The 23,336-nt window shown below is 37.4% G+C and overlaps 1 protein-coding gene across 1 annotated transcript; it reads left to right on the forward strand.

The window, feature by feature from the left end:
• The first annotated feature begins 18,054 nt into the window (after nt 1-18,054).
• On the forward strand, nt 18,055-22,101 carry LOC130747299 (serine/threonine-protein kinase BSK5-like). Its single transcript, XM_057600193.1, has 10 exons — nt 18,055-18,238; nt 18,342-18,559; nt 18,685-18,820; nt 19,113-19,246; nt 19,332-19,437; nt 19,604-19,689; nt 19,875-20,063; nt 20,152-20,316; nt 20,870-20,983; nt 21,665-22,101. Exons 1-10 carry the CDS (start codon nt 18,157-18,159, stop codon nt 21,905-21,907), a joined length of 1,473 nt encoding a protein of 490 aa, XP_057456176.1. The 5' UTR covers nt 18,055-18,156; the 3' UTR covers nt 21,908-22,101.
• Nucleotides 22,102-23,336: the final 1,235 nt, after the last annotated feature.

A 23,336-nucleotide genomic window follows, 5' to 3' on the forward strand; every position in this document is an offset into this window, starting at 1 on the left:
TTCCGGTCCCGCCGGCTCCGTTGATTCTATTCTCTCCTCTAATGGAGATTTGTCTTCGCCTGAATGGCGTTCCAATGCGCATTTAGTTGAAGATAAGTGTCTTTGGCGCTCCATCTGGGGTAGCCTTGGAAGCATCAGTTCGCTTCGAATATCTTCTCAAGGGTTTACAAAGATAAATCCCGCCACCTCTAATAACGAAGATCACCTGTTAAATGTTCTTCCCTGTGGCGAGGATGATTGCGTTCTTTTACGCAAGGAACCTACTGATGAATCGCCCGATTTCTTTTTTGTTTATGGTTATTTTTTCTTGGATTTGAATATCAAACTCCCTTTCTCGCCCTTTATATGTCACGTTCTTACCTTTTTGAACGTGGCGCCTTGTCAACTTCAACCCAACGCCTGGGGCTTTATACGCTGCTTTGAAATTCTCTGTGAACATTTGAGTTGCACTCCCACCTATCCCTTGTTTTTCATTTTCTATAAGACAGTCACCACAAAACCTACATCTATCAAGTGGGTTCCTCTTTTGGCTCGCAAGAACATGAGCCGATTCACCGCCCTTAAAAGTCATTACAAAGTGTGGCAGAAAAAATATTTCAAAGTCATGGAGTCGCCTGAAATGAATAATTTGTTTCGAGATTCTAATAACAACCCTATCTTCCCCTTTTACTGGACAAAAAACCCTCGCCGAAAAATATCTGTTTCATACGACGCCTTGGATGAATCCGAGCAGGCCATCGCCGATTACCTCCGCACATTACCAGTAATCTCTGGTCATGACTTGATTGAAGCGTCAAAATCCGGCACTTTAAATCAATTTTTTAGTAAGTTTATAATTTTTGCACAACTTGTTTTTCTTTTTGTTCATGTACCTCGCCTAATTGATGTTTTCCATGCAGCCACGATGGGAAAAAGCAAGGTTGATGCCAACCCCATCAAGATGAAGGAATACCTCGCCCAGTCTGCTGCAGCGGCGAAGAAAAGGGCCGCCGAGACTGAGCAAAAGAAAAAGAATGAAGGTACTTCGGGCTCTGATAACGTCAGGGACCCAAAGCGCCAAAAAACTTCGAGCGCTGCTGGTGGTAAACCTCTTCACCAATCAACTCTTGATCCAAAAGGTCGTCCGGCTGAGAAGGGGCATGACAATGTCCCGCCACCTCAACCGGATTCAGGCGCACTGATCAGCCGCCCATCAACTCCATTCATCCAAGCTGGCCCTAGCTCAGCTATTGGTGGCGAGGCTCCTCCTCCTTTGCTGAGCCTATCTGATCCTTGCTTCAACGGATTGGATTTTATGAATCGCACCTTTGACAACCGGATTCACAAGGATGTTTCCGGTCAAGGCCCCCCCAACATTGCTTCTGTGGAAATCCATCATGCGCTCTCTGCCGCCAGTACTGTGGCGGGAATGGCTCAGTGCGTGAAGGAGTTGATAGCAACCAAGAACCGTTATGAAAAGAAGGCGGCTGATTATAAGACTGCCTATGAGCGAGCAAAAGCCGATGCTGAGACCGCCAACAAAAACCTGAAGGCTGCTGAGGAGAGGTGTGCTAAGTTAACTGATGACTTGGCGGCTTCTGACTTGCTGCTTCAAAAGACCAAATCTCTGAAAGAAACTATCAACGACAAACACACTGCTGTTCAGGCCAAGTGCCAAAAACTGGAAAAGAAGTACGAACGCCTAAATGCTTCCATCTTGGGGCGTGCTTCTCTCCAATTTGCTCAAGGCTTTCTGGCGGCCAAAGAGCAGATTAGTGTGGTTGAGCCGGGCTTTGATCTTTCTCGTATTGGGTGGCTGAAGGAGATCAAGGATGGTCAAGTAGTTGGTGATGATGACATTAGCCTCGACCTCCTTCCCCAATTCGATGATGAAAGTGAGCCTGAAGAAGATGGCGAGGATGGGAATGAGCAGCACAAGAATGAGGATCACGAGAAGGAAGACCCTCAAGCTGGGACAAGCCAGGGAAACAACGCCAACAATGAGAACCTGGCTTGAATTTCTTCTTTTATTTCATGAAGTTAAAATTTTGCTTTGGGCATTGCCCTGTCTTTTATCATCACTCCAAATCATGTATGGGCGTCGCCCCCTTTGCCTTACTTTCAATGGATATCATTTTAAGTTCATTCGTTGTTACCTTTAGTTGTTACCAACTTTTGTTGTTACTTAGGTTTGCATACCTTAGCCGATTTTTCGACGAGGCTTGGTTTCTAGTGGCCACTAGAATTGCCAAGGCTTTTAACATTTGATGGCGACACTTTCTTATTCCGAAAGGTTTACTCGCAGTATTGCATACTTTGATACGATTTGCATTGCATGAACTCGTAATATAAATTATATTGAATTAAAAAATACAGGCGATTCTGTTGAAATAACCTTTTCATTAATTTTCTTTCACATGAGAACAATTGTCCCATTCTTTTTACATGCCGCCTCATTAAAAACCTCTCCAAAGAAAGGAAAAAAGAGTGCGGCTTCATTCACCTTTGGTTGTTTCTATTAACTAAAATACTGCTTTAGATGAGAGGCGTTCCATGTTCGTGGAACCTTTTGACCATTTAGTTGTTCCAACTTATAAGCTCCTCCTCCAACATCGCCTATAATCCTGTAAGGCCCGCCCCAGTTGGGTGAAAGTTTGTTGTGTTTATCGGGTATTGTATTTTTTCGGAGCACTAAGTCTCCTACCCTCATTTTTCTAGGCACTACTTTCGTTGAGAATTTTCTTGCAACCTTCACTTTTCCCGCCTCATTCCTTATGTGAGCCTCACGTTGTTCCTCGGGCAGCATGATTAGATTTGCTATTAAATTTTCCCCGTTGTCATTCTCATTAAACCGAACCACTCGCCAATTTTGGTTTTCAATTTCAACTGGGAGCATGGCGTCAGTCCCATAAGTTAAACGATACGGGGTTTCCTTTGTGCTTGACTGTTCAGTGGTGTTGTATGCCCAAAGAACGCCTGGTAGTTCCTCCGCCCAAAGCCCTTTTGCCTCATCCAGTTTCTTCTTTAAACCTTTCAGGATAACCTTGTTAGCCGATTCAGCCTGCCCATTGGTTTGTGGATGTTCTACAGAGGCAAATCGCATCTCGATTCCCATTTCTGTACAAAATTCCCGGGTAACATTACTTGTGAATTGTGTTCCATTATCCATTACTAACGCCCTGGGGACCCCAAATCTACAAACAATCCTTCGCCACAAGAAACTCCTGACCTTGGCGGCCGTGATAGTTGCCACCGCCTCGGCTTCTATCCATTTAGTGAAGTAATCAACCGCCACGATGATATACTTCATTTGTGCCTTCGCTACTGGGAATGGTCCCAAAATGTCAACCCCCCACATAGCAAATGGCCAAGGCGCCATCATGGTTGTTAACTCTTCTGGCGGAGCCTTGTGCAAGTCAGAGAAGACTTGACATTTTTCACATTTCTTAACATACTCAAGACAGTCCTTCTTCATTGTCGGCCAATAAAATCCAGCTCTCACAATTTTCACCGCCAAGGATTTCCCGCCTATATGGCTTGAACAAACACCTTCATGGACTTCCGCCATTATTCCATGAGCGTTCTTGGTGTCAACGCATTTGAGCATAGGGGACATAATTCCCCGCCGATACAACTCACCATCCACCACTGTGTAAAAACTGGCTTCCCTTCGTTTCGCTCTTGTGTTCACATTGTCATCCTTTGGAGGGTTTTCTAGGAAGATCTTGATTGACTCCATCCAAGAAGGCTCGCCTTCAATTACTGTCTTGACTGCTTTCAACTTTATTTCTACCAAATCAATGCTCGGGCGAGGCAGGGTTTCCTGAATGACTGTTTGGTAATTGCCCAATCTCCCTGTGCTTGCCAATTTTGCTAACACATCTGCCCTCTCATTTTGGCCCCTCGGGACATGTTCTATCTTAATTTCTTTGACCTCCATCATCAATCTGTGTACCACTTCCAAGTATTTGGAAAGTTGCGGATCCTTTACTTGGTACTCGCCTTTCACCTGTTTAACCACTAACTGCGAATCTCCCTTGATAAATAACTTTTGGACCCCCAGCTCAATGGCTAGCCTTAAGCCGGCGATCAAAGCCTCATACTCAGATTGATTGTTGCTCGCCTTGAACTCGAACTTTAGAGACTGTTCAATGATCATTTTGTCTGGACTTTCAATTGTTATCTCAGCCCCACTTCCAGTCTTATTAGAGGATCCATCCACAGATAGGACCCATTCTCCTCGAGTCTTCTCGCCTTCCGTGGGTGTTAATTCCGCCACGAAGTCGATCAAACTTTGAACTGTGACTTGGCCCCTTGGCTCATATTAAATATCATATTCTGACAATTCCACTGACCAGCTAACCAATCGCCCCGATAAATCAGGCTTCTGAAGTACTTGTCTTAAGGGGACATCAGTTTTAACTTTGACTTGGAAACTTTGGAAATAAGGCCTAAGGCGCCTCGCAGTTTTCATAATCGCCAATGCAGCCTTTTCAATTTTTTGGTACCGCAACTCTGCCCCCTGTAAAGTATGGCTCACGAAATATATAACTTTCTGCTTTTTCCCCTCTTCCTGGAGCAACACTGTACTCACCGCCTTGTCAGTAACTGCTAGATAGAGCACTAATGGGAAGCCTGGTGTTGGTTTGGAAAGTACTGGCAATGTGGCCAATGATTCCTTTAATTTGGTAAAAGCTTGTTCGCATTCCTCTGTCCACTGAAACTTTGAATTCTTTTTTAAGCATGTGAAGAATGGGGCCGCTTTGTCACCCGCCATTGGCAAGAAACGTGACAAGGCGGCCATTCGTCCTGTCAAACGCTGAACTTCTTTGACACTTGTTGGGCTTTTCATCTCTAAGATCGCCCTTCCCTTATCAGGATTCACTTCTATTCCTCTCGATGTCAACATGAATCCCAAGAACTTTCCTCCCTGGATCCCAAAAGAACACTTCTCAGGATTCAACTTCATTTGATATGTTCTTAATTGAGTAAACGCTTCCTTAAGATCACCGCCATGATCACTAGCCCTGGCGGACTTTACGATCATGTCGTCCACATACACCTCCATATTCCTGCCCACTTGTTTTGAAAATATTTTATCCATGAGCCGTTGGTACGTAGCTCCTGCATTCTTCAATCCAAAAGGCATTGTCTTGTAACAATAATTCGCCTGATTGGTCATGAATGTTGTACTTTCTTCATCCGATGGATGCATCATGATTTGATTGTAGCCCGAGTAAGCATCCATGAGACTTAAAAGTTCATTCCCCGACGCTCCATCCACAAGCTTATCAACATTGGGAAGTGGATATGAATCTTTAGGACACACTTTGTTCAAGCTTGTGTAGCCCGTGCACATTCGCCACTTCCCATTGGATTTTTTGCCATCACAACATTGGCGAGCCATGTCGGGTACTGCACCTCACGGATGAAGCGGGCCTTGATTAGTTTCTCGGTCTCTAATTGTACTGCCTTATTCTTTTCATCACTCATTCTCCGCCTTGGCTGGATGACTGGGGTCGCCCCTGGTCGAATAGCCAATTTGTGAGTGATCACATTGGGGTCAATCCCTGGTACATCATTGATGGTCCATGCAAAGAGATCCAAATTATCACATAGCAGCGTGATCAACCTTTCCTCTTGTTCCTTTGTCAAACTGCTGCCAATCTTTAAAATTTTATCCTTAATTTGCACTTGCTTGGTTTCTTCCAGAGGTTGTGGGCGGAAATCATCAGCATCGTCTCTTGGATCCAAACTGAATCCCTCTTGCGGAAAGATTTCTGTGATTCTGTGACTTTCTTTGGCGGCCTTACGCCCATAAAGCGCCACACTTCTTAGATAACATTCTCTTGCTGCATTTTGGTCCACATGTAATACCCCAACCTTTCCATTGCAGGCTGGATATTTAACAGTCAAATGAGCTGTTGAAACGACAGCACATAGCTTGTTGAGGGTATCTCGTCCCAAGAGTACATTGTAGTTGGCTCTGCACGCCAGGACTAAGTACTTCACTTGAAATTTCTTTACAAACTCTCCTTCGCCAAAAGCAGTTGGTATTTCTACATATCCTCGAACAGTGACACGGTCCCCTGTAAACCCTACCAAGGTTCCTTTATACGGCCTCAAGTCTGACTCTTTTAGCCCCAGGCGATCAAAGGCATCTCCATAAATGATATCCGCCGAAGACCCCTGGTCTAAAAATACTTTCTTCGTGACATAATTGTTAACCCTGATTGTTACCACAATTGGATCGTTGTCATGGGGAATCACGTGCGCAAAATCCTGAGGGGTAAATATGATAGGGGAGTGATTCACCCAACACTCGCTTTCGCTTGCCTCATGTACTGAGTGTACCGCCGCCACATAGCGTTTTCTAGCCTTACTTGAAATTGCACCCCCGCCAAATCCTCCTGCAATAGATGAACATTCCCCAACAGGATCGCCCAACTCTTCCACTATCTCCTTGCCTTTGCCTTTGTCTCCTTGGGTGATCCTAGCGACTTCTGGCGTTGCTGTGTCTTTAACGAAGTTTGCCAGATGTCCAGCCTTAATCAAACGATCAATTTCCCGCCTCAAATTCCAACAATTATCCGTCGTATGCCCCAACGCTTTGTGGTACTCGCACCACCTATTGGTATCTACATTAGCTGGCGGTCGCCGCGGTGGTGGCGGGTACTGCACAACATTTGTTTGCCCAACGACTCTTAAAATGGTGCTTAAGGGCGCATTTAACTTTGTAAGTGGAACTGGAGCTGGCGTAGTACCATGCTGACCAGTTGTGGCTGCAGTGGGACCTTGAGAATTGCGGTGCCATGTATTTTGAAATCCGGGTTTAGAGTTTTGATATGGTCCCGGTCTTGGTACACGGGGGGTTTGTGCTACCCTGGTTTCCTTCCCCGCCTTAGGTTTATCCTGCGAAACCCCGCCGGAATGGGCTTGCTTGCGTCCTTCCTCTCTTTCTTGTTTTTTCTGATCATCCTGCTCAATTAATATGAATTCCTGAACACGAGCACGAAGGTCCATCATGTCTTTTGCTGGTCGCCTCGTCAAGTCCCGATTCAAATCACCCGCCCGAAGACCATTTTTGAAAGACGCAAGGCAAACATCCGGATTGCCTTCCTCCAGTTGAACAGCCATTTTACTAAATCGCGCCATGTAGTTCTTGAGCTTCTCCCCTGGCTGTTGATGTATGCTGATAAGATCAAACATGGTTGCCTTGGTAGTTTTATTGGCGGAGAATTGAGTTAAGAACTTTGTGGACAAATCAGTAAAATTGTCAATGGAGAAGGGCGGTTGACGGATGAACCATTGCATCGCCATCCCCTTGAATGTTGATGGTAACAACCTACACTTCACCTCATCTGTTGCTCCTCCAATAACAATTTTCGTGTTAAAATAACGCAAGTGTTCCATGGGGTCTGAGTCGCCCGAAAAGGCGTCCAACGCCATCGTTTGCAGATGCTTTGGTATGCCCACCCGTGTGATGGCGGGAACAAAAGGCTGGAATTCAACAACGTCTTCGGCCTCGAGTCGTTGTTCGTGCTTATAGTCTCGTCGCTGAGTTAAGTACTGCACCTGGGCTTGCAACTGCTCGTTCTGGCTTTGTACTTTTTGCAAAGTGTCCAACATTTGTTGCAAGGCCGCCGGAGTGATTCCCGTCACCACCTCTGGCGCTCTTCTCGGAACGCTGGTTTTGAGGTCATCCAGATTTACATATTCAAGCGGCGCTGATCGTCGCCTGACTCCTGGATCTGATCTAGCTATCAGATCTGAAGGTCTTCCTGGAGCTGCATTCACCAACGAGACCGGTGACTGCGCCACCGAGTGAACCCCCGCCGAAGAAGCCTCCTGCTCCGGCTCTTGAGGTACTTCGCGGTTGTTGTACCGTCCACCGCCGCGGCCGCCGTGACGACCACCCCTCCGGCGATGATCGCGGCGGCCCACACCACACGAACGAGTTTCCATGGATCTTAAAACGCACCTTCTATGTCAAGTAGTAGATCGAAGTAAGACCCACAGACGGCGCCAATGTTCCGTACTAGGGAGATCTGACGTCGGAAACTGACAGAAAGTAAACCCTAGCAGAGTACTAAAAATATCACAAAAGGAATATTCTCATTAAATGTTCGAAAGGTGCTTTTTACAAGAGGTTGACCTCTCCTTTTATAGAGGGAATGATCATAACGTGGACTTTCTCTGTACTTGGGCCTGACAATCGGGGCCCAAGCCTTTATACATATAAGACAAAACTAAAGGAATTCTTCCAGCTGACGCGTGGACCCATCCAAAAGAAGGGCGGGCTTCGACGTTGTTCCACAAACCCCGCCATGGCTGCTTTCGTTCATCTAAATGCTCGATTTGGGCGGGAATAGGGGATACTTATGTCCCGCCCAGTCCAATACTCATCAATATTTGAACTCTAATAAAATAGCAAGTTTTACTTTTTTAACATTTTCATGTTTTGTAATTTAGTTTACTTAAGTATATATTGACATTTTATATTTTATTTTGTTTAAAATTTGTACATTTTCTACAGGTCAAAAAAAGAACAAAATGCAATTTTGAACACTACCCATAAGGGGTTTATCTAGCATTAAAAAATTTAGCAATATCACTTTATTTCTAAATTTATATTTAATTGTGCGCTAAATATAAAAAATTAATCAATAGCTTAGTGGTAGAGGTCTTGGTTATTAGCTTTAATATTCTGGGTTTAAATCTTAATTGGAACGTTTTATAATATTTTAAGATGAATTTTTAACAATGTCATTGTCAATAAGATATATATTAAATTCTGCAGACAAATAAATGGTAGAGCTCCTAGCTTAGTGGTAAAGGTTTTACCCATAAAGCTCCATGTTGGGGGTTCAAACCTTACCTTAGACATTTTCAAATTTCTCTTCTCATTTCCATGCAAATTGCTAAGTCACCTTTTTTTAATGGACTTTGACGACAGGGACTGAAAGCACATTATTATTTTTCATTTGAGGGTGTTTTCCAAGGAAAAATATTTATGGGGCCTAAACCAAAAGAGCCATAAAATAGAGGGACCTCTAACATATTTAATTGTTATTTTAATATGTTATTACTAAAATATTAAATTATATGGTTTAATCATGAGAAAAAGTTTGATGCACCGACGGTGTAAATTTTTTTTACACCGTCAACCAATCAGATTTCAAGGATGTGAGAAAATCTCTCTTTTCATTTAATTTCTTTAATTGACATGTCACATCCTTGAAATCTGATTGGTTGACGGTGTAAAAAAACTTTACACCGTCGGTGCATCAAAATTAAACTCTTTAATCATTTATATTTCTATCACAATTTCATAACATTAAAATATTAAAAACTTTTCTTTTATAAATTATTAAGAAAATAATTTTTTCAGAAAAAAATAAAATAAAAGAATACGAGCCGTTACAACTCAATAATTATAAATATTTCGTAAGGAGTGTTTCATTGATGACTTTTCAAATTAGATAATCATTATTAATAATGTGATACTCACTTTAGTTAGGTTTGAAATAAAAAAATATTTCATTTTTTATTTTTTAATATGTAATTAAATATTATAAATATTTAAATATCTAAATCTATCATTCAAATATTTATTAAATAATATCTTCTACAATATTTAAATTACAAAATTTTATATCAATAATATGGATAAATAATTTGGATAATTACTTTCAATTTTTTTTTGAGAATTTAAATATTAAATATTAGAAAAAACCGTGCACACTAGTTGAGTTAAAATTTAAGATTTAGTCGAAGCTCTCCTCAAGCTTCTGCTTTATTGAAGGGGAACGTTAGCATGTTTGAATTAGTCACTGCTACATATACATACACATACAGTGCACGTTTTATTATTTTAACGTTTTTTTTTTTGAATGGAACGTTTGTTTAATGTACCTATTACTATGGTCTACGTGTGCTGGTCATTTGGATCTCTATTCTTCTTAACAAACTACAACCGAGTCTCATGCTCAGAAACCTAATTATATATTTGTTTTTTTTAACGTTGCAGACAGAACTTAAGGGAAGTGCTCCAATTAAAAAAATATGACAAAGTCTACTTAACTACTTTTGTATTGCCACTTACGTACGTTGCGGGACTTAAGGGAAAAAATAGATATAAATAAAGGGCCGGGGCTGGTCAGTTTTGAGAAGTAGGATTTGAAAACTGCTACTCTTACTATTTTCTTAAGTTTCTATATACTATCTAGTTCCCTTGAGCTTTCCAGAAAGTTATTTATATGTGAAAAAACCAATGAATAAAGTACCTTACATAGTCTGTTGTTTTAGGGTGACACACTTGTTGTAATGGCTGGGACAAAGGATTGCGATCTTATGAGGGTGAGTTAACACAAAATGGGGATATAAGTTTCTTATATGATAATATAGGATTTCAGACTGTAGATCTATTTATTCAAATCTTGAACAGTTTTATCTATCATGAATATGTATGGTTTTGGACTATAAATAACAAGAGGTGACAATTCTAATTGATTAGCGGTGACGAGAAACTCTTTTATTTTATTTAGCTTTATTTCATATTTTTGGTTGTTGTTTATTTTATTTGTTTTTTTATAGTATTTATGAATTATTTCCTACACTGGTATGCCTTCATTCTCACTCATTATCTTCTATTCTTCTTGATGTCTGATTTCAGCTGTGGATCGAGGGTAGAAATGTGAGCAAGACGGTGAGAAGTATAAGGGTTCTGCTGGAAGTAAGGGATGCAAACAAGGTGAAAATACAAATAATCAATGAGTAAAAGATTAAAGTATCATTTTGAGACATGAATAATTAAATAAAATTTTATAATCTAACAATTCTTTTTTTTTTTTTGTCTTGTTAATTTTTCATTGATGTGCATACAAGAAATGGAAGGTATAGTCCACAAATTTTACTTTTGTAAGTTTGGATCGTTTCTAGCAAGTTATTTTATTAAAGGCTTTAATTTTCTAGCAAGTTTCTCTATAGTCATATTTAATAATTGTTTCTTGTGTTCAATGGATGGCTAGGATAAATTGAAATCAAAATAAAATAACTTATAAATTTTACTTGTTTTGGTGGTTTGTATGGCTGCGGAGCTTGAGCCGAACAAAATCTAAATTTACCCGAGTAACAATTTTGTTCATGACATTATTGGGCAAATTGAGAATAATGATTTTCTTAAACTAAATGCGAATGAGTGTTACTGTTTAGAATAATGGTGTTACATTTTTCATTGACAAGTAATTTTGAATCACATAAGGAATTTCATGAAAATGAAAATAGGCCTAATGGAGGAAATATTATGTTGCAATTCATTTTCTTGGTCTTTGTAGGAGGTTTTGCTTATTTATGTAATCCCAAGCTACTTTATCCAAAGCAATACTCACTATCTTCTTTGTTTATTTGTTTTGAAAGAAGTCTATTGCTGCTCGGTAAATTGTTTTATGAATGAAAGACTTTAGCATTGGTTCATATGACTCCATTGGTGTAGTCATACAAGTCAAAGCCAAGGTTTTTTATGCCTGAACCAATTCACTGAGCAGCGATGAAGTTTTTTCAAATTGAGTAAACAAAGGAGATGGTGGATTGCCATGAAAAAGTAGTTTGGCATGATGTAATAAGTAAAACCGGCTGCGAAGACCATGAAAAGTGATTTTCAGCATGGTGTTTCCTCCATTAGGTCTCTTCTCTTTTTCATGAAATGCCCTGTGTCATTCAAAAACTATTTGTTAATGACAAATTTAACACTATATAATCCTAAACATGTAACATTCATTTGCCCTTACCTTTTAAAAGAAAAGAGTTTAAAGCAATACTCACTATCTTCTTTGCCTACAATCATGAACGACTCAACTCTTCAATCAACTTCTTGGTTGGTCTTTCAGGATTCTTCATAATTAACTTTGCTTCCTTTTTTTCCTTTACGATGGGGAATCTTTGACTAGCAATTTTGCATTTTCATGCTTGTATTTTTTCCTTCAGGTAATTCCATTTTTTTGTTATTTTATTTGATCAATGTTTTGTATAGTCACTGTTTCTGTGAATTTCAATCATAGTTTTCATTTGTACTGTGATATTATTGGCCTAATAAATTTCAAATTGCAACATTTCTATGAGTAAAACAACCTAGAATAACTACTTTTCTAGAATTTATTGCAAGTCACTTTAATATATGGTCAAGATGCAGGTGAAATTTTCAAATCATGTTCAAATTGTGTATAATAACTTCTATTTTATTTTTTATTGCCTGCAGTTCCTCACCAGGTATGGTGTGAGACTTTCTCTGTTACTATTTACTTGATGTTTATTATTAGTTGTAATTTTAGGATTGGATTGAATAGATTTCTTTATTGAACCACCTGTAACTGTAAGCTTTTGAATGTAGTTTCCAGTGCTTCTACTCTAGCTGTCCTTAGTACACATTGGTGGATAAGTGATTTGATTGGAATCTTTTATCACATGTAATTCCAGCCTTTATCTTGGTGTTAAAATAACTCTGCAATTGAGATGCTAAAATGAAGCTAGAACCTTGACATTTTTAAATGGCAGCATCCTAGTTGTGACTTGTGAGCATATATAACAAACAAAAACTACTGTTTTATATAGAAGATGTAAAGAAAAAAGAAGTTACCAATTACCAATAACCATACTAAACTCACACCTATGCGTGCTGCTACTAAACTCCCATATATTTTGAGCTTCTTTAAACTCTGTTCATTCTCATATATAATTCCTTTATGATTTGTTAATTTTTGGATGTAAATTTGAACATTTAATTTGCAGGATCCACTGGTTACTATGGGATCAAACTTGGTTCCATTGTTTGGGGACATGCGTACTACAGTACTACTTAAAGGCAAAATTTTGGATTTGGTAGTTTAGTAATGGCAGCACAATTGCTGTAGACTGTGGTGAGTTATGAATCTTGTTCATTGTTATTGATTCCTCTTCATTTTGTTTTAGTTTCATATTTGGAGCTCTTACTTCGTTATTCATCGCTCTACAAGACTCTCTCGGCAGAATTTGCACTGAATGACTCTGTAGGCAGAATTTATTCAACACTACCATCACACCCATCTCAGCCATTACCCTCTTCCCCTGCCTTCCTAAATTCTAAGGTTAATGTTTACCCTGAAATTGAGCCAAAGATACAGGTGGGATAAGCAGAGGAGCTTGGCCATGTTGTCACTGAAAGGGTATTGATATGTACGTTCTCTTAACTTTAAGGCGGATTAATTGATGAATCTACCATGAAGAGAACTACACAAAAGTAAGTTCTCAATCTTACATTTAGCGCATGGCCTTTTGTAGCTCACTTATTTGTCTGTCTTGCCCATAGAGCTGCTGCAAATATGGGATAACTTCTGCAAATAACTTTTAAATCACACAATTTTTTTTTTTGAAAAACAGAAGAGGACTAATATAGGAAATATTATACTGCAGTTCTTTTTCTATTTGTAACAAGTTTTGCTTATTAAATCGTGCAACTGTGCAAGTTACTTTTTCTAAAGCAATACTTATACTTGTTATCTTCTTTGTTGATTGTTTACGAAGAAGTTCATCACTGCTCAGTAGATTGGTTTGGGAATGAAAGGTCTTAGCATTGGTTCATGCAGTGACGGATCCAGGAATTTTAGTTCGTGGGGGCAATATATACATGTAAATTTATAACACTAAAAAAAATCTAACAACAACAATAATTAATTAAAAATTTATATATATATATATATCATTATTATTTCTTATAAGTTTTTAAATTGATTTTATAAATTTATCATATAAGTTTTTCATTCTTAATATAAAATACGTCTTTCTCTATTTATTTTTCAATTACTGGAGTTAAAAATTAACATAACAATGATTAATTTTATAGTGATAGAATCCTGCATTTCTCATAAAACATAAAAGATAATATACCAACAACTGAAAAATTATAAATACATTTTTAAAGAAATATATGGTCTCAAACACAACCATAACATGAACTAAACAAATTCTATGAAGAAGTAGGAGTGAAATAAATTAAATGAAGAGAGGGTGTTTTTTTTTTAAGAATATATACTGTTGAAAGGAAAAAGTAAAGGAAAGAAGAAAAAATTGTTCTTTGGTGTAAGACACAAACAGATAAATTAAAATATTAAAAACATAAGTTGATAAATTCTGAGCATTTATTGACACTGAGTACTGACCGTAACAATACAAATTCAAACTCGTGGGGGCACTTTTTTTACACTAATTGTCATGGGGGCATCTCTTTATTGGGGCAATTAAGCATTGAATCAGTTATATAGTATACTCCCTCCGTCCCTAATTATAAGCTAAAGTTGTAAAAATCACGCTTATTAAGAAAGTCTTAATTAATGCATTGGTTTTCAAAAAAAAGGTACAACTTTCCATGTCTACCCCTATTTAAGATAGCACTTTTTAATCATTATACTACTAATAGTGCTCCATTAACAATAAATGCAAGGATAAATATGGAAAGAAATATTAGCTTTTACAACTTTAGCTTATATTTAGTGACAAAACAAAAGTCTCAACTTTAGCTTATAATTAGGGACGGAGGGAGTATGTTAAGTATGAATAAAATTGGAAATCACGTGGGGGCATTTGACCCCACATGGCTTAAGGTGCGTCCGTCTCTGGGTTCATGTGATTCCACCGGTGTAGTCATCTGAGCCAAAGCCAGTCCCTTTGTTCCCGATCCAATCTACTTATCAGTGATGAATAGTGAATACTGCTTTGAAAAATGTAACTTGTGATAATGATGTATGCCGAGCTCGCTACAAATACTAAGAACAAGAATTTCAGCTTGGTATTTTCTCCACTAGGCCTCTTCTCTCTGTTCAAATCATTACAACCAAGCTTAATTTTTTAAAAGGGAAGAGCAAATTAATGTATGTTACGTGTTTAGGATTATGGTGTTAAATTTGTTTCGTGAAATCTTCCCTTCGTCTTTGTAGCAAGCTTTGCTTATATTATCATCTCAAAACATTTTTTCAAAGCAATAATCACTATCTTTTTTGATTACTTGCTTTGGAAGAAATCCATTACTGCTCAATAGATCGGTTTATGTATGAAAGACATAAACATTGGTTCTCATTAACTGATAAATAGTAGCGGACTTTCGAGCGGATATAGAGGAGCCCTGGCATCCCCAATGAATCTGAAGAAAATATCATTTGTGTACATGTTAGATAGTATAATATATATATATATATATATAAAATAGATTTTAATTAAAATAATATCATAATATAGGTAATATTTTGATAAAGTCGTGTAAGATATGTACTTACCAGAAAAGCGCTTAATTTACGTGAAAACTTTTCCAAAGATACGAAACAATATTTTTTTTTAAGACAATTGAAAAAAGTTTTCTTTTACCTTTTAAATTTTTCATCTTCATCTCTCTCAGCAACTCGACCTTCACAACAAGTCTAAAATGTATTTTTTTTTTAAATTTCACTCTTTGTACTTTGTAGGCTTCTCTTCTCTTCTATCCGCTATAGTTTAGCGACTATAGATGAGGTTTGTGGATTATGGTGCTATAAGATTTGTTAGTTTAAATCAATAATTATGTCTATTTCTTAATTAGGTGTGTGGGTGTGGCCAATAAATAAGAATCCGCCACTCATCGGATCCTGGTTTACAAATCAAAACACTAACGTATTTAGACTAAATTACTCTTTTTTTTTATTAAATTTCCCTCGCAATTTTAACTCAAGATTTTCAATAAAATAAATTTTGTATATATAAAAATTTGAATCTATAAGTTTTAAAAGATTTTTATTGAAGTTCCGGCCACCACTGTTGATGAGTTTGAACTTTGATGGTCTTTTTTTTTTCTCTTCGGAAAACAGTTTGATGGTCTTTTTATATATATATATAAGTTTGTCAATAACAGTTAAAATCTTTATTATGAAATAGATGAGTCAAACCACCAGACTTATAAGAAAACATGAAAGCCTCATTGAACCTGTGGTGCTACCTCGACCCTGCCTATTTCCCCTGATCCCTGCCCACCCTGTAGGCGTAGTATGATGATTGATGAAGCGTGCATGCATGCATGCCTGATATAGGAAACTCGTGTTACATCACATGCCTTTCGTCATTTACTTTCGTATCAAAAGCTAATGCTGTTTTCACCTTTTCTATATATCTGGCATCTGCATTGTTAACATCATTACATTTCCTCTGCCCTTCCCTTTCAATGACAAAGACTCAAATTACATGCCAAAAGCGTTCAACCCAGAGATTTTTTATTTACTCGCACGCACGCCTGTGCACTTTAATTTTCTTTCCACAGCCTCTTAATTTGGTGATACTGAGTTTAGTATTCTGCAGCATCAAGTATCAGAAAAGTTGTCAGGTCCCCCCTGCAGCTTATTGTAGTAAATATAGATTCATCAGAAGATAATTAAAATATTATTTACATGAGCAATTTTTCATACTATAAATTATATAAAGTATATGATTATTGAGATAATAAAAATAAGATATACAGTTATTATTAAAGTTAAGCTAAAATTTCTTCATATTAATTATTATAAGATGGTCTGATAAAGAAACAAACGTCCCTTACTCCCTTTTTCCTGCAGCAGGCACATCCCAAGCTGTAGAGATTTGTTCAGATCCATGTTGGAAATTTCCCTAGCAATCCAGAGTACCGTCATCAATCTTTGTACTGAATTTTTGGGGAAATTAAGATAACTATCTCTCACACGAAACCTGGATAGCTTGTTTTTGTTTCATAAGATTTTGGTCTAATATATAAAGAGAAGAAAATATCTCAGTGTATGGCAGACATTTGCTATGTGATTAGCATTAGCAACCATCAATTTATTCAAGTTGTGCATAGTCTCTTTATATAAGGTTTCAAGTTAGAATCATATGAACAAAAAACTTTTTGAGAGAGTTAGTCCTACCAGTTTGTGGATGTTTCTGGCATGCATAGTTTGCTTTTCATGAATGATACAATATACATGTAGTAAAAAAAACAAAAGACAGCTCCTATGTGATTGGCAAATAGGCCCAGCTGAGTTTGTGGTTCAGGAAGATATGGTGAGGATGTGAGAGCTGGAAAGGTTGATCAAGAAAAGGCCCTTTTATTCAATATTTCCTTAACCCAGACGGGTTTGTCTCCCAAATACCTCCATTATTATTAGTTGAGGTGTTAAAGAATATCATATCATGGACCCTTCATGTCAAGTGTGCATTCACTCATGAAATATGGTACAACAATTGACAAAGAGACTCATATTCACATTCACATTCCTTTTTATATGCCTATAAAAAACATTCATTTTCCTATAATTTCCACACTTTCTTTCAATCGCTCATTGTAAGAAAATGTTGTTTTAGCATCAAAATGTAGCGTTAACTTTGACGTCAATGTTATTTTATCTTTTTAGCGTCGGCTAAATTGACCAAAATTATATAAAAAACTTACTTAATTCTAGCGACTTACTGACAATTAACGTCGGCTCAGACAGATGTTAAAGTCGTCAGTCATGGTAGCGTCCGTCCACCAACAATTAGCTTCAGCTAGAGGCCGACTCTATATTCATCGTCCTACCCACTATGACCAACGCTAGCTAGTTAGCGACAAATTGTAATTAGTTAGCGACGAAATATTTATCCCCTTATGGTTTGCCGTGATTTTCACCCCGTTCTACTAGTGACAAACTTGGAATATAATTTGTCAAAGTTATCACAATTTGTAGCTATGACATTAATTTAAGATTTTAACTCATTATTATAGCAATTATTAATAATTTCAAAAAATGCTTAACTTTTTTTGTTAAATTAAATAAAAAATAAACATTTTTCATTTTAATTTCAAAAAAGAAAACAGAAATGATGAAGAGAAGTGGTGACTGGTGGTGGTGTGACTGATGATGATTGATATCTTTCATTGGATTAAGAAAAACAAAAAACAAAAAATACCGTACCGCCGTATTTCACTTTCTTCTATTTCTCTCATGAATCATTTTCTTTTTCAATTTTTTTTTCCTGTAATATTATTATCACTTTTTTATTTATATTTATATTTATATTTCTAGTCCTTCTTTCTTCAGAGTTCACAGGAACACAGAAAGAGAAAGAGAAGAAGAAGAAGAACTGTTGCAGAGAGAGAGAGAGAGTGAGAGTGAGTGTGAAGCATTCTCACCAATGGGAGCTCGTTGCTCCAAATTCTCTCTGTGTTGGTGGCCTTCCAATATCAAATCAAACCTTCATGATTTATCTCATAATGGTGAGAGCTTCTTCTTTCTTTTTCCCACTTTCACTAGTCACTTTATGAAGCTGATTTGAGCTTAAAGTTTTTGTCTTTAACATGGTTTCATTTCTGGGTATAGATGATGATGATGGGAGCAAGAATGAGAAAGTGGGGTTCACTGAGTACACCTTGGATCAGCTCAAAATTGCAACTTCAGGTTTTTCACCTGAGAACATTGTCTCTGAGCATGGTGAGAAAGCTCCTAATGTTGTTTATAGAGGAAGGGTTGAAGATGATAGGTTGGTTGCTGTCAAGAGGTTCAACAAGTCTGCTTGGCCTGATTCTCGACAATTCCTAGTTCGTGCTGCTTCTGTTTCTGCTTTTTCTTTGCATGTGTTGTGTGTTTTTGTGAGTGGAAGATGTTCATGTTTGATTGATGTTTTGTGTGTGTGTGTGTGTGTTTGGTTGGGCATTTTGTTTAGGAGGAAGCAAGAGCAGTGGGGCAGCTAAGGAGTGAACGATTAGCTAACTTGGTTGGGTGTTGCTGTGAAGGAGAAGAGAGATTGCTTGTTGCTGAGTTCATGCCCTATGAAACTCTCTCAAGACATCTTTTTCATTGTAAGTTCTCATTCATTTGGTTTTCAATCTTACATTTTTCAGCAATCCATTGAAGAAAATATCTAATTTTGAAGTCTCTTTTGTTTGACAAGGATAAGGCATTTTGCTTTATAAGCTATATTAGGTGCCAAATTTAAGTAATCTACTCCTAGTAGCTTTTGTGGCAGTACAATTGATTCTTGATTCTGGAAGATCTGAATGTGAATCCAAACATGCTAATAGTTTGTGAAGCATTATCATTTATCTCTATGTAAACCCCTGATTTTGTGATTTGTGTGAAATGCTCTGGCAGGGGAGACCCAGCCGATGAAATGGGCAATGAGGCTGAGGGTGGCCTTGTATTTAGCACAAGCTTTGGAATACTGCAGCATTAAAGGAAGAGCATTGTACCATGATCTTAATGCTTACAGAATTTTGTTTGATCAGGTACTTCAGCTTTCATAACCTGGCTTTTTGCCTCTTTTAACTTTTTTTTTTCAACAATCTCTTATGTGGTATCAATGGTGGGCAGGATGGCAACCCTAGACTCTCTTGTTTTGGACTCATGAAAAATAGTAGAGATGGCAGAAGCTATAGCACAAATTTAGCCTTCACTCCTCCAGAGTACTTAAGGAATGGTAATAGTTGATTTAAGATCAAAAAAAGTATATGCTAACGTGCTTGAACTCCACGTAAGCTACAATATTGAGCTTCTCTTCTAACGTGCTTTGGAGTGTGTGTCCAACACACATCCAAACATACTCATTGTCTTAACTGAGCTAACACCTGTTTGAAATTTGGCAGGAAGAATCACCGCCGAAAGCGTAGTTTACAGTTTTGGAACCCTGCTGCTTGATCTTCTTAGTGGAAAGCATATCCCACCCAGTCATGTATACTCCCTCCTTCCCATTTCATGACTTCTTATTTTAATTTTAGGTGGTGTTTTGTTCAGTAAATTTTTTACTTGTCAAATATTGGTACTTTAGATGATTTAAGTAACATCCTATGATGGTTTTGCTTAAAATGATCATCGCATTTATAGAGTTGATCCTTGTTCCCTTCACTTCACATACAGGCGCTTGACCTTATACGAGGCAAGAACTTTCTGATGCTGATGGACTCAGGTTTGGAAGGTCATTTTTCAAATGATGATGGAACTGAGTTAGTGAGATTAGCTTCACGTTGTTTACAATACGAGCCTCGTGAGAGACCAAATACTAAAACGCTTGTGACAGCTCTAACCCCTCTTCAAAAAGAAACCTCAGTATGCTCTTCCTATTCGCTTTCTCTCTGCTTTTGGGAACCATAGAAACATATTTGGTATTTGGCTTACCATTTGTGGTATTTCACAGGTACCTTCATCTGTTTTATTGGGCATACCAGATGGGAGTCTATCACCAAAGGAAACAATTTCATTAACACCTTTTGGTGAAGCTTGTTCAAGAAGAGATCTAACTGAAATACATGAAATTTTGGAAAAGGTGGGTTATAAGGATGATGAAGATGTTGCAAATGAGGTAATTCATTGTTTCTATTTCTTTCTCAATAATACTTTTATGAAGACAATTTGTTGTAAGAGGCTTTTCGTAACTTAACTTTTTGTCTACAAAAAAAATTTGAAAATCTGCTTGACGCTGGATGTATGAATTTGCAAGTTTCTTTTGGTGTGTGTGTCTATATATTCCGAATGTAGTTTTTAAACTGTCTCTTTGAGTATCAATGTTTAACTGCCAAGTACTGTTCTTCATGTTAAATTGTCTTTCAACACCGTCTGCATTTGGTTATAAAGAGGCATGATCTTTGCTACTTGCTACTAATAATTGATATCTGAGATTGTTGAAAGCCTTGCTTATGCATGCAAATTTTGTGCATTTGGGTTTCTCCATTCAAGGAAATGCCATATCATGGTTTTCATTTTTTTTCCCATTGTCATCACTTTATAAAGTTTGATTCTGTAGCATGGCAAAAAGTGTTTTTGTTTGATAATTCTTCTATAGTTCTTAGCAACTGGACCTTCCTTTTTATCGTGAAATTATATTTATGGATCTGTATCCTTACATTGTATCTCAGCTGTCATTCCAAATGTGGACAAATCAAATACAAGATACACTAAATTCTAAGAAGCATGGCGATTCTGCTTTTCGTGCTAAGGACTTCTCTATGGCCATTGACTGCTATACACAAGTAAGTCAGCTACAAATGCTTCAAATAGTCATTCAGGAAAAATCTCCAAAACAATACCCAAATCAATTCTTTATCACCTCATAGTATTTCATTCATATAATTCATCCAAACAAATAAATACTTTTCCATTGTAGATTTTATGAAATATTTGTTAGCATGCCTGACATAGTCCGTCTTTGCTACTTTGAATCTTTGAGCCAGAACTAGAATGATGAGTTGGTAAAGGACTAAAAGGAGTTATTGCTTTTGAATTAGCATAAGTTAATAATTGAGGGACAGTTTTAGTTAAATTTGTCATGAACGAACTATACTAAAAGCTTAAGTGTTGGGGTGAAGAAGGCACGTGAATGAAGCTTGGACAATGCCAAAGCTCACTACCTTGTGCTGAAACTTAACTGTTTTTTCATTAGAATAATGGGGGCAGCGAGGATCGAAGTTTAAACTATTGGGTGGAAACACATGAATGATCTTATATTATATTTCTAATTGTATCCATATATATCTTGCAAGTTGTAAAAGAGGGAGCTATTTTCAGAATAGACATTATCAAAGCTGTATAAACCTTAGCATTGCCATGTAGATTATATGTTCCCCTCCATTACCTACAAAGCATGCTAAAAGAAGATTGAACTGTGATAACTTCTTTTTTAAGAGAGAATTCATGACACTTGTTTTATGCAGTTCATCGATGGCGGGACTATGGTATCACCAACCGTGTATGCGAGGCGCTGCTTATGCTACCTGATGAATGACATGGCACAAGAAGCACTTGGAGATGCCATGCAAGCTCAATCTATATCTCCCACCTGGCCCACTGCATTCTATCTTCAAGCAGTTGCCCTGTTCTTCCTTGGCATGGACAACGATGCACAGGAAAGTCTTAAAGACGGCACAACACTGGAAACCAGAAAGCATAAATATTGAAAGTGTATAGTCTTTTTACTCTTTTCAAGCAAAAAGTTTTAAGTATTATTATTAACTGTATGTAATGTATCTTTCCCTTAGCTTCTTCAATATGCTTCGGACTCCTGATTGCTACGGCTATGGCCTCTGCATTCTCTCTAGTATTTTGGTCCAATGCTGTGAAATGTGAATGTCAAATTCCTCAGCTTCTTATACAGATATCATATTTCTAAACATGTTATAGATACAAACATATTATACTTATAAGTAATGAACTCTCTAAACATATCTATAAAGCGTCAACTACATTAGATAAAAAGTACTTGGGAGGTGTCCAAAGAAAATTGAGAGATGCTCATGGGTTCAATGGAGTGTGTCTGCTGGAGATGCTCTGTAGTTCAATTCAAAAAGCTCAAAATGAAAAGTTGAACAAAACATGATAACTTCATGTGAAATTCATGATAACAGTAAGTAAAGAAGTTGTGCTTATTTTTTATATAAAATTAATTTTCACAATTTTTTATGTAAATATTTGAAATAAAAGTAAAGTTGTAAATTTAAGGCAATTTCTTTTAGCCCTCTTAATTTGTTTAATTATTGCCAACTTGCTTAAGGCTATATTTAAAACTACTTAATTATCATGATAGTGTGCTGTATGAAAGTGGTCCTTGCTTAAGCGAGTATTCTGGCCTCTAGGTTGAGGAAAATGGTATCAGACAACCAATCACAGGAAAAAGGTTTATTTTAGTTGATCCTCCTGAGCTAAGAGACATCGGTATTTGAAACTATGTCAACTTTTTCACCTTTTTAAAATTTTCTAGTACTCCAACGTTCTCATTTTCGATGAAAAAGTGATTTTATAATCGACATAAGGACTTATCCCAAAAAAGATTTACAAATTTTATTCACGTATCATTTGACTTTTTCTTGAAAAGAAAATTATGAACCTTTTAAAATAGACACGGCAGATCTCACCATCTAAATGTAGAAGTTCAATCAACACTGTTGGTAATAAAGTTGAACAATCTCATTCCAATCAATCCATAATATGAAAAATCGACACACACGTGCATGTTTAGAAACTTGTTCGAAAACTAGATTAAAGCCAATCATCATGGACTAAAAGACGTTCCCTTAACTTTTGCTTTTATTTACTACGATTTTGCCTTCATCGGTGATTTTCAAACAAGTTTCTAAACACAGCTATTGTATCTCCTAAAGTATGTAAAATTATCTACATTGTCAAGACTCATTATCAAAACCATTCAATGTTGGTGATTTTAGTATCATCAATGGATTTTAGTAGTAATGTGATTTATTGAATGCCGATGCAATTATGCGTTAAGTTCGGAAACGAGTTAGGGTAGTGCGGAGTGCACGCTTGTTGAGTCAACGCATAATTGACCGCGATTAGATTGCGGGGTTCCAAGGGGCGGATCCCCTGGCTGGG

Source organism: Lotus japonicus, chromosome 3 (assembly GCF_012489685.1).
Source record: "Lotus japonicus ecotype B-129 chromosome 3, LjGifu_v1.2".
NCBI classification, from domain to species: Eukaryota; Viridiplantae; Streptophyta; class Magnoliopsida; order Fabales; family Fabaceae; genus Lotus; species Lotus japonicus.

Coding starts and splice junctions, on each gene's coding strand:
- LOC130747299 (XM_057600193.1), top strand. CDS start 18,157: ATGGGAGCTCGTTGCTCCAAATTCTCTCTGTGTTGGTGGCCTTCCAAT. Junction 19,247..19,331: donor ACAGAATTTTGTTTGATCAG/GTACTTCAGCTT, acceptor AATGGTGGGCAG/GATGGCAACCCTAGACTCTC. Junction 20,317..20,869: donor ATGAAGATGTTGCAAATGAG/GTAATTCATTGT, acceptor ATTGTATCTCAG/CTGTCATTCCAAATGTGGAC.